The sequence below is a fragment of the Gambusia affinis genome, linkage group LG22 (genome assembly GCF_019740435.1).
Source record: "Gambusia affinis linkage group LG22, SWU_Gaff_1.0, whole genome shotgun sequence".
Classification (NCBI taxonomy): domain Eukaryota; kingdom Metazoa; phylum Chordata; class Actinopteri; order Cyprinodontiformes; family Poeciliidae; genus Gambusia; species Gambusia affinis.
The window spans coordinates 19942539-19959227 of NC_057889.1; the positions used below are offsets into that span (position 1 = coordinate 19942539).

The 16689-nt window shown below is 44.8% G+C and overlaps 1 protein-coding gene across 7 annotated transcripts in view; it reads left to right on the forward strand.

Annotated features, from left to right (window-relative positions):
* The window catches only part of LOC122825384 (kinesin-like protein KIF13B), a 34671-nt gene extending 18579 nt beyond the window's left edge, over positions 1-16092 (forward strand). For 2 of the 7 annotated variants that reach the window (XM_044106784.1, XM_044106785.1), the window contains exons 19-42: positions 44-275; positions 356-518; positions 1550-1696; positions 1771-1917; positions 2596-2715; positions 3470-3643; positions 3736-3893; positions 4047-4179; positions 4696-4833; positions 4936-4965; positions 5041-5140; positions 6381-6507; positions 6601-6656; positions 6745-6863; positions 6953-7129; positions 7224-7316; positions 8126-8278; positions 8370-8447; positions 8989-9045; positions 9327-9420; positions 9656-9771; positions 12186-12251; positions 13766-14999; positions 15075-16092. In XM_044106784.1, coding sequence (XP_043962719.1) covers positions 44-275; positions 356-518; positions 1550-1696; positions 1771-1917; positions 2596-2715; positions 3470-3643; positions 3736-3893; positions 4047-4179; positions 4696-4833; positions 4936-4965; positions 5041-5140; positions 6381-6507; positions 6601-6656; positions 6745-6863; positions 6953-7129; positions 7224-7316; positions 8126-8278; positions 8370-8447; positions 8989-9045; positions 9327-9420; positions 9656-9771; positions 12186-12251; positions 13766-14999; positions 15075-15319 — 4157 coding nt within the window. In that variant the 3' untranslated portion in view covers positions 15320-16092. The other 5 variants (XM_044106786.1, XM_044106787.1, XM_044106788.1 and 2 more) reach the window with 5 other exon arrangements.
* The last annotated feature ends 597 nt before the right edge of the window (positions 16093-16689 follow it).

Genomic DNA, 16689 nt, shown 5'->3' on the forward strand with positions numbered 1-16689 from the left:
GGCTGACGCGACTCCTCCTGCTCCTCCTCTTCCTCCTCTCCAGACCCCTTGCAGTCGGTGCTGCAGACCCTGGAGAGGCAGCACGAGGAGGAGAAGCGCTGCGCTCTGGAGCGCCAGAGGCTGATGTACGAGCAGGAGCTGCAACAGCTCCGCCAGCGGCTCACGCCGGAGAAACCCTCCCACTTCTCGGACGCGTCGTCCCTCACGGTCGGCGCCACCACCGCCGGGAGGTCATCGGGACCTCCCAAACGAATGCGGCGATGGAGCGAAGACAGGTGACACGCGAGTCAAATCGTAGCTCGGACGGATGGACTGCCCGGACGATCCGTTGAACTCGTTGGTGTTTGTGGTGCAGAGAAGCGATGATGACCCGCAGCCTGCGGCGCCTCAGGGAGCAGATAGTTCGGGCCAAGCTGTTGGCCCAGGAGGCCAGCTTCATCGCTGAAGAGCTCAACAAGAGGACAGAGTACCTGGTGACTCTGCAGATCCCTGCCGCCAACCTGGACGCTAACAGGAAGGTAACGTGTTTGTTTCTGAGAGCCACAACCGGCAGGTTATGGTTATCTAGGTTAGAAAAGAAAGTTTCCTGGTCATCATTTTTGCTCATATTTAATGCAAAACGAGTAGCGGAAACAACCAACTGTTTGCTAGGGCTGCCACGTGTTACCATGGAAACCGAACTCAGGGTGGTGGATGTCCTTTGCTGAGCTTTTTAGTAGCTCCATCTGCTGGTGGAGTCCAGATTAATCCTCCATCTGAACAAAGATGCAGGACAACATCCAAACAGGAAAAACTTGGGTTGAAATGATCAACCAGATTAACTGCAGTAAATTGATTATTGAATAATTGTTAAGTGGTTTAGTAGTTAAATACTCATTAATGGGAATATGCAGACTCAAAAAAAGGCTACTTGATGAAAGAAAAACTTACTCAGACCAATAATTAAACCACAACTGGACTAAAAATGTATTCATTTTGCATTTTAGATATAAAAATACCCTTTGTCTGCAAATCTGTTTTACACAGAATTACTGAAGTGACGTTGTTGCTTCACCTGGTCCAAATTCTGTTTAAAACAAAGCAACTTCTGCTATCCGATTATTAACTGAATTGATAACATAATCAACACATCGGCCCTACACTGAATTGATAAGTGGAGCAGAAAGGCCTAAGAGTTTCACGTTGTTAGGATGATTTTCTTTTTTAGCTGAAGATGAATCCTTGTGATGACGTAGCGTTCACTAAAGAAATGCTTTTACTGCATTGAGGCGAGTAAATGTTTCTTATTTTAAAAAGTAATTGAATTATTTGTTTATTTGCATCCTTTAATGTATTTCTAGCATTGTGTAAGAAAATCTTAAATGAAAAATTGTCAGAATGTAGCATCTGATTAACAGTTTGAATAGTCAATAGATCAATCAATAGCTAAAATATTTGTTAAATGCAGCCCAATGAGAAACACAATTATTTTTCATATATTTTTTCCAACATGTATAAATGAGAATAAATATTCCACCAGTGAGTGCAGTGTGGTTCTTGTCTTGTGCAGCGGGACGCGGTGCTGAGCGAGCCGGCCATCCAGGTCCGCAGGAAGGGCAAAGGGAAGCAGATCTGGGCTCTGGAGAAGCTGGAGAACCGGCTGGTGGACATGAGGGACCTCTACCAGGAGTGGAAGGGACTGGACGAGGACAGTCCTGTGAGTACAGGACGGAGGAATGAAAACATTAGCGCGTGTCCTCATCATGTCCTAACCTCGTCTCTCTGGCTCAGATGATGCACTACTTTAAGCGCACGGACCCGTTCTTCGACGAGCAGGAGAACCACAGTCTGATCGGGGTGGCCAACGTTTTTCTGGCCTGCTTGTTCCATGACGTCAAGCTGCAGTACGCAGTGCCCATCATCAACCAGAAAGGAGAGGTATTCACGGTTTATGGTCTTTCAAAATGAGGCTCTACAAACTCAAATACTTCATGCTGTTGGTTTGATTTTTGTTCCTTTGAACTTTTTCAAAATTGGTATCGGACAGTTGATTGCTCTGGGTTTATCACAACGAGGAATGTTTGCAAATGAAGACATTCTGCTGTTTTCCACAAAATTTTGCAGTTCAAGTTTTACTCCGTAAATGCAGATAGTTTTGCATTCTATCAAATGGTAAAAGCAAATAATATATGCATGATATCGTACCACTGGGGTTGACACCAAAACAGAACAGGTCTATACTATGCTCTCCAAACAGAGTAATCATAGGAATTAACAAAACAAGATGGAAAAGGTCTATTTGTGTCACTCATTCCTGAGACTGCCTCCTAGTGGTAAAAATATGGTAGTGCAACTGTGCAAGGAGAATAAAGAACAAAAACTAAGCTGCTTGGAAACAACCTACTGGATTTTCCTCAGTTTTTTTTTTCTTCTGGTGAACTTAAAAACAACCCTCTTACAGTATCGACAGGATTCCACCTCCCAATGCAGATGGTTGTGTTGAATTTTCTTGTTAAAAAAATAAAGTATTTATCGAAAAACTTCATATGTAAATGTTCTAATGGAGATATAAGATGAACTATACTCAGCTGCCATGTGTGCATCTGTATTTGTGAGGTGGCCGGGCGTCTGCATGTGGAAGTGAGGCGAGGTACAGAGAGCTCTGAGGACAGCAGTGCGGGACATTCTGACACTGAACAGAACGGGGAGCTTCAGGAGCGCAAACTGGACTGTGTGGTAAGACGAAGTCAAAGTCACATCTCTTACTGGCTTCCTGTTTATTCATTTCTATACCAACAGATTAGTACAATCCATTAATGTTAGGACTGTAACACATATTAATGTTAAATGCATCCATCCATCCATTTTCTTACTCCCTTGTCTATAGATTTTAAAGTATTAAGAATTGTAACACAGTCCTTTTTTTTTTTTTTTTTTTACATACAAAGATTCCAACTGGAACCTTCATGTTCGCTTGTTTCCGGTACACCCATAAATCTGGTGCACAAGCAACATTTGCTCATAGCACTGGATGACGAAGTCTCTTTTTGTGGCCCACTGGGGGTTAATGTTAGCTTTAAAGGCCGATCTGATTGGACGCTGGAAAAGGCTATAGTTGTGTTCCAGCTGTGCTAGAAGGCGTTAGCCTAGCAGAGAAGCTAATCATGCCTAAAATAGCATTTCAATGCTAAATATGTATCAGTCACTAATGTCACCTCGCCGCATTGGGGACAACAAAATACTTTAGTTTTTGAGCTCAACTTATTAAATAATTTACCAGCAAAAAAGGGGATTTTAATTGAAAATGTAGCTTATTCTGTCTGGTTTCTTTCTTTGTCAAATGCGGTTAATTGATTACAGACCCTGCATTTAACTCAACTCAAGGTTTTAATTGCGTCCCATCACTCGTTATTTCATACATCCCTATCTGAAGCTCTGTCAGACTGATATGTTGTCTCTTCCTCTACGTAATGAGCCGTGTCTCTCTCAGGTGAAAATCCTCCAGGCCACCGGTCTCCCTCGCCACCTGTCCAACTTCGTCTTTTGCCACTATCACTTCTGGGGGCTGGAGGAGCCGGTGTTCACCGCTCCAGAGGTGGGGTCATCCGGCCTGTCGTCCGCCTCCAAAGACCCGCAGTGCACCGTGGTTTTTGACAGCACCAAGGTGATGAATGATGCAGAAAATTGAGAAGTTGAGACAGAGAGAGCAGTAGCTAAGAGGAAAAAAACACGGCGACTGTTTTGTTCTGTGTTCAGGAGTTATCTGTTCCTGCCTCCGAGGACTTGCTGGAGTTCCTGGCTGACGGCGCGGTGGCCATTGAGGTTTATGGCCACAAGCAGGCCAACCACCGCAGGAACCTGGCGCTGTGGGACCTGGGAGTGATTCAAGCCAAGACCAGATCCCTCAGAGAGAGGTTGAAACACACAGACTGCCTACACACCCCACCTTAACAGGGCAGAAACAGAGAAACCTCAAGTTCCAGTAGAGCGTTTCCCCTGAAATCTCCTCGCATCTGTCAGAATCAGAACAATGTCAAGCAGTGCCCTGATGACCTGCTGTAACATAGGTGGAGCGAGGTGACCCGGCGGCTGGAGCTGTGGGTGCAGCTGATGGAGCTGAACGAGGCGGGAGACTTCACCACCGTAGAGGTTCTTCCTGCCAAGGACGTCTGCACCGGCGGAGTCTTCCAGCTCAAACAGGTGACGCGGTGTAGCAGTTCACTGTTAGGTTAGACAGTTTGTTCTCTTTGCAGCAGCTGTGGAGTTTAGAGTAGCTGTTTTGGTGACTTTCCCCTGCTACAGATCAATTTGTCTGAATCCAAACTCGTCCACCAATCGGTGAATGAGTTTCACCGATTGGTGAATTTTTTTTTTTTTTTGTGAGCACAATTGTTCATGGTGGCGTCATGCTGCCGTAGCGTTGTTACATTAGCTCTGATTGGTTCACACCAGCCCAGTTTAGTGTGCTTTAATCCGTCTCCAGTCCGTTTCTTGAGGAGGTGTGAATCAGTCGAACGCCGATGCCGACCAAAAATAAAGTCTGGTCCACCCATAAACCTCGGCCTCTGTTCAGCTGAAGTGAACTACTGTGTGGTTTGAATCCTTATGTGAATGCCAAACAGAACAGAGACCGCTCTAAAAGCAGGAAGTGGACTATAGCACAGGGCACCTTTAATCATGTTCTCAGTAGAGTCTGTGAACATTCTCCGCCTTCAGGGTCAGTCTCACCGGGTCCAGGTGGAGGTGCGCCCGGTGCCGGACTCGGGGACCATGCCTCTCATCGCGGCCTCCATCGTGTCCGTGTCACTCGGGGACGTCAGAGTTCGCCAGATCTCCAAGAACAACCCCCATCCGGTGAGAACCCCACCCTAAACCCCCACTAGTTACCTCTTCACAGTAATATTTACACCCAGGTTTGTCGCTAACATTTCTCTTTAACCACCATTAAACCTTCAGGACGGAGGCGAAGACATGGACAGCTATCAAGTGAGTGCTGATCTGTCAGAACCGGTTGGAAAAAACGTGTTTCCTTCCAGCTGATGTGTGTGTCCGTGTGTGCAGGAGGTGGACCTGGAGAGGATGAGGGAGCAGTGGCTGATGACACTCACCGAGAGGCAGGAGTGCCTGGACCAGCAGCTGCAGAAGATCGTCACTAAACCAGGTAGAAGCAGCCGCAGGCGACCGCAGACGGACGAGACGATCAGAGTTTTCCTCCTGCTCGACTCCAGTTTGATCAAAACTGGTGGTGGGACTTCGTTAAAATGTTTATTATGAGTTCATTTCAGGGTCTGTGGTTGATTGGTCGCATTTTGAATCAAATTATACATTGACAAAACAAGCATGACTTTCAATTTAAAAATCCTTTTTGCTGCTAAATTGTAAAGTAAACAGACATGAGCTCAACAGCAAAGATATGTATTGTTTTGGATCTGTTGTTCAACCATCAGTTTGGTTATAACAGCACTTTGCATCATTCAGGTTTCCAGGACTTTGGATGCTGACGTTAGCTTTCGGGACGTCTGTGCTGTTGCTACGTATTTAGCATTCAGATGCTATTTGAATAGCTTCACTGTTAGGCTAACTCCATTTAGCACATCTTGAACACAACAATAGTCTTTTCCAGCGTCCCATCCGATAATATTTTGAAGCTAACATTAGCCCCCAGTGGGCCGAGAGAAACAACTTTGTTGTCCGTTGTTAACTGACGTAACTTGTGCGTCAGATTTACGGGCGTACCAGAAACTTGAGTATATTGGTTCCGGCTGTAATCTTTGTATGTAAAAAAAAACATTCTAATAATTTATTGCATTAAAAAAATATATATTTGTACTTAATTAAAATTAATGTGCTAAAGTCCCGGATCTAATAAAAACGTTATGATAGATTTTGCAGAAGTAGAATAAAATCCAGTGCCATCAATTGTCTTCCAAATGTAAGTAACTGAATGTCTATACAGATCCAGCTGTTCTGTTAAGGCTTCCGAGGTTTGTTAGTGAAAACTCCCTTCCTGCTGCTAAACATGGTGGTGGCAGCATCATGCTATGGGAACTGCTTTTCCTTCAACAGTGGCAGGAAGTTGCTGTAATTAGAATATATTGACTAAATATTAAACATACTCGACACTTTCCAGATTTCCGAAAAGGTTTTTTTCACATTTAATACAATGTAAGTAATATTACTTTAGTTAGAGACTTTATAAACAATACCAAAATAAAAAGGCCATTTTTACCAAAGGGTCAGTTTTAATAAATATTGTTTTTCTATTTCTTTCATAGAATATCGTATGAAACACTGCCCCCTAGTGGCGTGGAAGGTGTCTCATTCAACAACTTGTTAGATCAGGAAGCGGCGTCCTCTGTTTGTCTTTATTTGTCTCCGTCTGTCTCTGTCTGTCCCTGCAGACAAGTCAGAGGACGACGTGGAGAGGGAGTCCCAGCTGCTGGAGTGCCGTCTGACCCTCACAGAGGAACGCAACGCCGTGCTGGTCCCATCGGCCGGCAGTGGCATCCCAGGAGCGCCGGTGGAAAGGTAGCAGCTCTGTCGCTCACATGACTTTATTTTAACAACAGAAGAAAATCCACCCCCCCCCACAACAAAACAAAATGTGGATGTGTTCCTCAGGGTTCCTGTCCCCGGGATGGAAACCCACATTCCCGTTCTGTTCCTGGACCTCAGCGGTAACTTTGTTCTGTCAAATATTTCAGACCAGTCCGTTTCCTCTAGGGACAATAAAGCCCACTAATTTCCTGTCGTTCCTCATTCCAGCTGATGACTTCCAGTCCAGTCTGTCGGCCCCCCTGGCCGGGGGTCTCGACGCGCTGCTGAGCGGGGAGGACGAGGACGACTTCTTTGAACTTCAAATTGTTAAAAACTTTGAACCAGAGGTAAAGACACTCTTTTGTTTTTTGTTTTTATTTTAAATTTGACATCTCCCCTCACGTTTCCTACTAACTTGTCCTCCTGACTGGTCCAGGTGAAGGTGGAGGCGTCCTGGGACTCCACCGTCCACGAGTGTCCCCAGCTCAGCCGAGCGGCGTCCCCGGAGCAGAGGGTCTACCTGACGCTGCGCGCCGTGGTGCAGCTGAGCCACCCGGCCCACATGCAGCTGGTCCTCAGGAAGCGCATATGCGTCAACGTGACGGGGAAGCAGGTGGGGGGGAGCGGCTGACCCGCCGACATCCTGAGTAGTGCTGCTTCGGCTGAGAGATGAATGATGAGAGACGTGTTTTTTTTTTTTATGGCAGGGCTTCGCTCAAAGCTTCCTGAAGAGAATGTCTCAGCGCAGCACCATTCCTGGCTGCGGCGTTACCTTCGAAATAGTCTCCAACATCCCAGGAGTGAGTAACGAAAACTGCAGAGATCCAGCGGAAACTAGCTGAAGACACGCTAACTTTAACTCAGGTCTACATAAGATAATGATGATGAAAAAGATGAGGAAACAGGTAGAACATGACCAGAGTTTCTTTTGATCTGACTGAACAAGCCCCTCACAACTAGGGCTGAAACGACTAATTGGGATTAACTGATTAATTAAATAATCATCAACTAATTTAGTAATCAATTGACCTTTAACTGGAGCATGGAGACCCCCCCCCAAAAAAAAGCCAATCAGCTGAAACAAAAGCAGCACTCATAGCAGTAAGCCTGTAATCTATATAGATATGTATATGTATATTTTGCAGTTAAGATAAAAGCCATAATTAAGTTTTTCTGTAAATAAGTTTTACCCAAAACTCCTCAAGTGACCTAGCGTTAGCCTCACTTGGTTCAAATGAACTGAAGGAATTTATGGGATTTTTTTTTTTTTCATGGGAAAAAATATCCTGTTATAAGTGAAATAATCTGCCAGTTATTTTTCACCAATATAAATGAATTGTTGACTTAAAATAAGCTCCTATATCTGACTGAAAAGTTACTTGTAGTTTTGTCTTATTTGAAATGTTCCAAGATATTTGCTCGGGAGACTAGAGCAAAGATACTTGGTTAGATTTAGTGTTTTTGCAGCATTCATCAGCATTCAGTAGTGAATGCTGAATGCTGATGCATTCAGTGCAGCATTCAGTGACTGAATGCTGATTCAGTCACTACTGAATCAGCATTCAGTAGTGACTGAATGCTGATGAAGGTCCGGTCCCGGTTCTGTCAGGACATCCACGGTCCGGAGGACAGGGAGATGCTGGCCCAGCTGGCCACCAGCGGCGAGGACGAGGCGTCCGCCGACAGCGAGGCGGCCATAGAGAAGTACCTACGCAGCGTTCTGGCCGTGGAGAACATCCTGACTCTGGATCGCCTCAGACAGGTCCGGCATAACCGCTTCAGAACCACTGCTTGGTCTGTGTTCTGGAATGAACCAAAACTTCTTGTGTCTGTGTGCGTGTGACTGTGAGCAGGAGGTCGCTGTGAAGGAACAGCTGGCGGTCAGAGGGAAGGCCGCCAGACGCTGCCTGAGCTCTCCAAACGTAAACCGGGTAAGACGGACCCGATTCACTCTGCCGGCAGAAACTGTGTTAGCAGAGAAATACGCTGTTTCACCAACAGTCTGGTTTTGGTTCTGTTCTGTAATCAGTTTTCCAAAAAACATAAATAAATATGAGGAGCTCTATGGAAGAATATTAGTGCCACTGGAAAACAAACAAAAACAAAATTCTGACTTTAACCTCAACTCTTTCTCTTTTTTCTAAAAGTCCCAACTTGTTTTTTTCAGTATTCTGATTTTTGTCTAAAAATCCTCACTTGTCAGAATTCTGACAGTGTTGGAATTGTCGCTCTTTACTTTTCCCTCAGAATATGCTGTATTCAAATTCTAAGAAGGGGGGAAAAAAAGTCAGAAATGTTATTTTTCAGTGGCTGTAACCCTCCTCAGCTCAGCTCTGTTGTCTCGGTCCAGATCTGCTCACCAACATTAGACATAAACCTACATTTAGGCTCTTTTGCTTCCTGTATCTCTTGTTTCTCTGGAACCTCCTCGTCTCTAACTCCTACCGTCCATCATTCTAACCGTCTGACCAGCTGTCAGCCAGCAGTCTGGACCTCTCCTTCTCCGCTCAGAGGCTCACTTACTTCAAGGTGAGATTCTCATTTCTACTAACACCGTCAGTTAAGAAAGTGAACCGCTGAAAGTGGTAGCACTCCATTTTATTTCCGGGTATCAGATGTAAGAGGCTGACTACAAATGTACATCAGATTTACATGAAAACAGAATAAAAATCCTGGAACTTTTTCTTTCATTTTCTGGTCAGTAGTAATCTTTTTATGCGTCTGCTGGCTGTAAGAGGCTGTTCTAAGTTCGGGGTAGCTGGACCTTCCTTCTCATGGCCTTTGTATGACCTTTGTTTGACCCCCTGCAGGGCTGGGAGAGCCACCAGGACCTCTCAGTGGACCCCGCTCCTCCCAGACGCTCTCTGGCTGGCGGCGTGTCCCAGAAGCTGAACTCAGAGACGGGTACGTCTGCTAAACGCTTCTTCATGTCAAACCGCTCCGTCTGCAGCTCTGAGGCGTCTCCTTCTGCTTCGCTGCCTCTGTGTGTCGGTGGTGACTTCATTTATTTTTTCCGTAGCTCAGAATCTCAGCTTGGCTCTGCGTCAAAGAGCTCATCTCTTTCACTCTCGCTCCTCTCTCCCCTCCCACCTTCCTTCTTCTTCTACTCCTCCTGCAACTTCTCCACCCTCACCCTCAGCACATTCAGGCTTCGCTGCGTCTTATCTCTCTCCAGTGAAGGCCGTCCCCAAGCTGCTGAAGTCCCTGCTGCCTGCGGGGAGGGAGGAGCGGGAGCCGGCGGCCGGCCCGCAGCAGGTACTCTCCTGGTTCTGAAACGGCTCTCAGATTACGGCCCAGACCCTACATGTCTCCCCATCTAATCAGCAGCCAGTTTCATTTGTTCGGTTGCTATGGAAACAGTGCTTATGTAGATGAGAGCGTAATTGTTCCCACAAAAATTGTATTGATGCCTCAAAGTCTCTGGAACCTGAGGTGGATCTGTGTCAGAATCCCTGCCTGTTTTAGGGCTGTAACAGACGGTTTTTCTGACGATTAATTGTTTTTTCTGACGATTAATCGGTTATTCTGCCGATTAATTGTTTTTTTCTGACGATTGGATAAAACATTGTCCCTTTCTGCAGATTTCTCATTTAACATCTTAAGCCTTTTTGTACAATATATAAAAAATGCAAATAAATAAATGTATTCCCTTTTTTTAGGCACTTTAAAAAAAAGGCCTAAATTGCAATAAAACAGCATTCTTTTTGTAAACGCTTGAGCATTTGTAGCAAAGGAGGCGTCTGCAGCTAAAAATATTCTTTGAACGTCAACATGTGAAAGTCTCAGGCCTTTCTGTTTGACTTTAATAAAGCGTAGGGATGAGCAAGTTATATTTTTTAAATGAACTAATAACCGTATAACAAAAGGCTCTTAATAGGATTTTTTATTTTCACAGAATTCGACCCAGGTGAAGCTGAAACTAAACCACCTGGGAATTCTGAGTGGAACAGATTTACAGACAAACAATGTTTTTCATCTGAAATACCAAATGCATCTAATGTTTGCATAGTTTTGGATTAATTACTGCTCTGAATATTTCCTTCTTTTCAGCATATCAATTAATAAATTAGTTGACCACTATTTCAATAATCAATTAATCACATTTAACCCAAATAATCATGTCCTACCTTACATATAGCAAAAATAAGAGTCCCGTTGTTTTGTAATTTGCTAGCTCCAGTTAGCTCAGGTTGACCTGGATGTAATCAACACAGAGACTAGAAATGATCCGAAGTGTTATGTTGTTGTATTTGGGGATGCCAGCTGAGCCTCTGCATGGAGACACACACACACACACACACCCATACACACACCTCTGAGACAGTGTGTAGAGTTGATTATCACCACGTCGTCCTATAAACCATCCCACTAATGTGGCGTTGCAACCTGGGGGTCTCCAGCTCTCCTCTGCAGCTGATTGGACTGATTAGCACCTTGAGCCACGATGGGAAGCTACTGATAGAAACGCCAGGCGGCGTTGGGTCGAGGTGAAAACCCGTCAGGCCCCGGTGGCTCGTCGTTCTTCAGGCCACCGCTCTAATTAGAGGCTGTTCTGTCGCTGACGAAGGTCAACACACCAACAGCTCTGTCACAGAACGACAGCGTCTAATTGGGTCAACGTTTCAGCTTCCTGATCTATGCTGGACAATACGCAGGTCATCACCAAGTTATGACTGGACTGATGGTCTCAACCAGTCTGTCCTTGATGTCGTCTTTTTAGTCCGGTAGAGTCGGTTTGACTGAGGACCAGGGTTCTAACAGATGTTAGCATAGCATCCAAAACCAGAGGGAATGACTGTTCTTAAAAATAATAATAATAACAATGAACAAAAGTCTACAAAAATAATAATGAATCAGAACTAACATGACAGAGCTGCTCCGTCATGCTGCCACCAGGAGCGGCGCTGTTCCAGAACATCTAACCGTCCCGGTGAGCCTGACCTCTGCGTTGCGTTGCAGGTTCCTCGTCCCGAGTCGCCGATGGGCAGGATAGCCGTTTTTGACCTGCTCTCTGACGTAAACGCCGGCCATCGGCTCCGCTCCGAACAACAACAACAACAGAAAACTTTTAATCGGAATCAAACCGCGGATGGAGCATGCGACGAGGGCGGACCAATCCGCCTTACTCTGATTCTTTACCTGTCTGCTGAACTCCCAGCTGGGCCTCTGTACTGATTTATTAGCCTGAAATTACAACTAGATATAAAAAAATATATATATAATTATGGTTTTATTCTAGGGGGGAAAACAGTTGGAGAGCAAAGCAGCAAAGATTTAATCAGTGCACAAATTATAAGAGTTGCATGTAGCACGAATGCTAAAATGAGACAAATGAACACAAACACAATTATCATTAGGACGCAGTTATCTCCACTGATTCTCCAGTTTATCGTGATCATCAGTGATTTACGGAGCAAATATCCTAATTGCACTTTGAATATCTTACATCAACATCCCACCTGCTGATCACTGGAACAAATGAAGTATTCAGCTATTTATTTTTCTGTTAACGTAGGAGGGTTATTAGATTGGAGAATATGATGGGGTGTTCGCTCGTCTCTTAGCAGATAGATAATCTCTTTTATTTGACGGGTAACAAAAAAGAAAAACCCAATGCAGCAGATTTTATGTGGACAGACATGAACATGTTGACGTTGTTTCGGCCGCAGAGTCTTCCACGCATCGTGGTCCAGTCGGCCAGCGTCGAAGAGGACATGTGCAAACATCAACAGCCGGTGAGTCTGCCAGGAAGGCACTTCCTGGATTCCTGCATTCCATAGATGGTTTATGGAAAAGCCTTATGGCGTCTATTTGACCGTTTCTGTCTAATCAGTAAGATTGAATTCAACAGGACGTTCTCACGTTTGCGTGTTTGAACATTTATGCTGCTGTACTAAAAGCATTTGCCCCCCTTTGGATTTTGCTTTTTCTCCTTGTTGCTCTCGAACGGCTCAGAAAAGCCGAGTAAAAAAAAATAACAAGCGGTTTTCAAATTATGATTTTCATTGTTAGGGGGGAAAAAGTCATCAGGTGATAATTGGCAGTGAGCTTTGTTCAACACTCTGGTGTTCTGGGCCTCTATTCTCTGGCGGATTATTTTAATTTAGGCACATGTGAGGCTTTTCAATCTTAAAGCCGCAGTATGCAACTTTTATTGATATATTTTGTTGTTTCTTGTTTACATTTGTTAAAACTGTCACCGTCTACACTATGCGACCAATAATATACGATAAAAATCAAGCTCCTCTGCCTCCTCTTTGTGGGCTACCATCCGCAGAAGGACACTGGTCGCTCAGAAACAACCAATCAGAGCCTGGAGGAGGGTCTTGGTGCTGTCAATCAGGCCTGAGTACGTGCAGCTCACACCCTCCCTCTTGCACTAGCTCTCCTGCCGTTAATGCTCAGGCTAGTTAGGATAGTTGGTTTCCTGAAATGCTTTTAGTTTGTGGCCAGGAGTAAATCTTCCTAATGGTTCCATTTTTGTTTCTGCAGAATATTTGGTAACACTTTATTTGTGGGGATGTGCATAGGACTGACACGGCACTGTCATCAACATAACACCTGTCATGAAGGAGGAGTCTTCATGAATGTTTACGGCTTTTGTCAGAAAGTGTCATTTGGTAAATATTGAGACTTTTAATGCAAAGTTGACTATTTTAATGGACTTTTAATATGAGCTTAATGCGACTTTGTCATTATTTATTGAATGACACTTTATGACAAACGTTCAAGAACGTTAAACGTTCTTGAAGAGCCCGTCATGTCATTACCGTGACAGGTGTTAAGTCATGTCAGTCTTATGCACCTCCCCACAAATAAAGTTTTGCAGAATATTTTTCTAAAATCCTTGGGAATTATCAAGAGGTCTTTTTGGTGAATGCGAGACTATCGTTTTTGAACAGCTGTTATTTTTTTTCTTCTCTCATTTTTGAGTCATGGATTCTGACCTTAACAGAGGAAAGTGAGTCCTGCGGAGCTTTAGAGGTTGCTGTTCTGTGACTTCTTTGTCTCGTTGATTGGCTCTTGGAGTCATTTTGTTGATTCCTTGGAAAAGACATCAAGGTCGAGACAGAGTTTACCCATCACCAAAGGAAGAGGGGAGTGTTAACCTGGGCGCCACGGAAGAGAGGTCTAAGTCTTGACCAATGGCTTCTCGCACCTTTTATTCATGACCGGTGACCGTTTTGAGTTTAAGTTCGAGTTTATTACACCGTGCCTGAAGCAATCATGAGGTTGTGTTTTCATTAAGGTTCCTGCTGAGGAAACGCCTCGCGCTGATGTCCAAACGGTGGTCCCCAGGTCAGTCCCCCTCCCACCTCCAATCATCCCAAAGAGCGACGACTTCAGCTCCGGTTCAGCTAGCGACACGTCCAGCGGGTACGTGTTGTCCAACATGTCCTCCTCGAGGCTTTCAGACGTCTACACACTGAGCTGGGACCTGCCCAGTTTGTTATCAGACGAAGTGGAGGAAGATGACGAGGCGAGGGAGGAGTTCTCGCCTGAAAAGCTGGGTTTAACCAAAGAGCCGGCCGCCTCGAGTACTGACCAAACTCAGCCAGAGTCAGATCTCTGTGAACAAGAGACAAATCTATCTCTGTCCATTGATTCAAAGAGTCTCGAAGAAGCTGCTGCAAATACAGAAAACCAGGCTGAACAAAACCAAGTTCCGACTACCGATACTACTGAACTAGAGCAATCAAACGGTTCAGAGAATCACACTGATTCGCTGGGGGAACGACACGACGAACAGGAAGAATCGCAGCTAACAGATCCTTCTGAAGGTTCTCCAACAAAACATCCAGACATCGTTGCTACAAATGAGGATAACCGCAATCAGTTACTCTTGAGTAAAACGCAAGCCGATGAAAATCTGGTAGAATCTATCGCTGCACAGCACCAGGAACAAGACCTGGCAGCTTCTGACAGTGTTCAAGATCCAGCTCTAGATGTAAACCAGACTCCTGCTGCTCAGCCTATGGAAGACTCTAACCCTAAAGATTCACCCCAACAAGAATTCCCGCCTGAACCCTCCGGTGCAAACAGCACCCTCATCCAACCCTTAGGCACAGTTAAAGTCAGTCCTAAACCACTTTCTGAGTCTTCCACCAAAGCTGCTACCAGTGCCGCCCAACCTTCCAAGTCCAGTTCATCAGCAGTCAACCCCTTCAAGATTCAGAAAGTCAAGTCTTCAGACCTCAAGTCTTTCCAGCAGATTGTGGGCGAAGAAGGGGGTAAACCGGCACAGATGGGGCGGGGAGGCAGCCTAGGGGCAGGACTCAACCTCTCGGTGCCGGCAGAGAGCCTGGAAAGTATCTCAGACTTAGAGGAGGGAGACGAAGTCGCTTCAGACGTTCTTCCCGACTGGTTGAAGGAAGGGGAGTTTGTGTCTGTGGGGACCAATAAGAGTGGGACGGTGCGGTACGTTGGGCCCACGGATTTTGCCGAGGGGACCTGGGTTGGAGTTGAACTGGAGGTCCCGGCAGGTGAGAAACGCGACTCTCGTTACTGTTCAGATTTCTCTCATCACCCCTTACGGATCTCTGTTGGTCCGTCTGCAGGAAAGAACGACGGCTCTGTAGGCGGGAAGCACTACTTCCACTGTAACCCGGGCTACGGAGTGCTTGTGAGGCCTGACAGGATTACCCGTGGGGGTGCCAAACGCCGGCGCCAGCAGCAAAAGCGTCGCAGTGCCAACCTGTCCGGGTCCAGTCCAAACTTGGCAGCTCTTACCGCCCTGGCGAAAGGTGAGACGGGATCGGCCGGCCGCAGCAGAGGGGAGAACCGTAAATCGTGGAACACTTGAAATGCGGGGTACTTGTGGAAGTTTAACCTAGGATTCAGAATCTGGCCCTTCACTGTGCGAGCGGCTGCTGTCACTTCACTGACAAATGCATCAATATTGAATGTTTTAACTAGAGTGTTTATTATAGAGAAATTGAAAACAACAGAAGCAGAAGTCTAGCGGCCTTCGAAAGCCTGCATGAGTCATGGCTCAGCTGTTTAGAAGCTTCGTATAATAAAGGCTTCCTGTGTTAACAAGTACTGAAGATGAGAACTGTAAAACAACTCTGAATTTTTAATACTGTGGAATGAGCTCACTAGATGACACTAATTCCAACTTGAATGTAATTTTTTAATGTTTTTTTTTTTTTACATCATTACACTGTTTGCAGATGATATTTGTGTATTTGGAGCATGTGAGTGGACTACTGTGCCTTAACTGCTCAACACGAGTGCCTTGATCATGTCCAGCCAAAATGTTTCCTGCTGGAACTCTGAGAAGTGTTGATCAATGAGATCGATCTGGTTCTTGAATGAATGTTTTTTTTATCTTTACACAAACTTGCACTCTGATTACTATAGTAATAATAATATCTACTCCAAATGGGTTGTCTTCCTGCCGAGCATGTGTGTTTTAGGAATTGTGTGTGAAAATACTTGGAGAGGGAAAATTTAAGAGTAATTTCTGATTCATAAAGTTTTTTTTATAAATATATATACACACATTTGCATTTAGGCGGATCAATTTGACTGCTTTGGATGCTTATTTATTTGAAAATAAAATCAAGATATTGATTGATTTTTCTCTTCTCTTCGGAATGGATGAAAGACAAGATGGGTAACGTCATTGATATAGCTTTATTCTCTTGTACATTTTATATATATATCATACTAAAATAAAACACAAGTTAAAAAATGGACAAAGAAACTGTACAAAAAATGTATATATACTAGATCTTAATTACAGAACAGTCTACTGTCCAAAAAAGGCACTAAATTCTGAAATGGGCAATACAGTAATTTTGAACTTAACTATATTTGAGATCGATACGACAGCATTCAGTCCTTGTTCCTAAGTGATAGTAAGATGAACCGGGTGGCATTTCACTTGAAGACATTGACCGACACGTAGCCACGCCGTATGAGGACGCCTCTCAGTTCTGGTAAGCGTCCACCACACACACACACACACACACACACGCACAGACGCGCACACACAAACCAGTAGTTTGACAAATCATGGCATGTCAAAGTTAAAGGCAGACATCTGAATATGATTTATTGAGAGAAAAATCTCTGAACGCACTCTGCAGTGTTCCTCCCTTCATTAACCTGAACCGATCTGGTTGGTGTGTAGAGACACAGACATCCATCACAGATGGGATACGATGT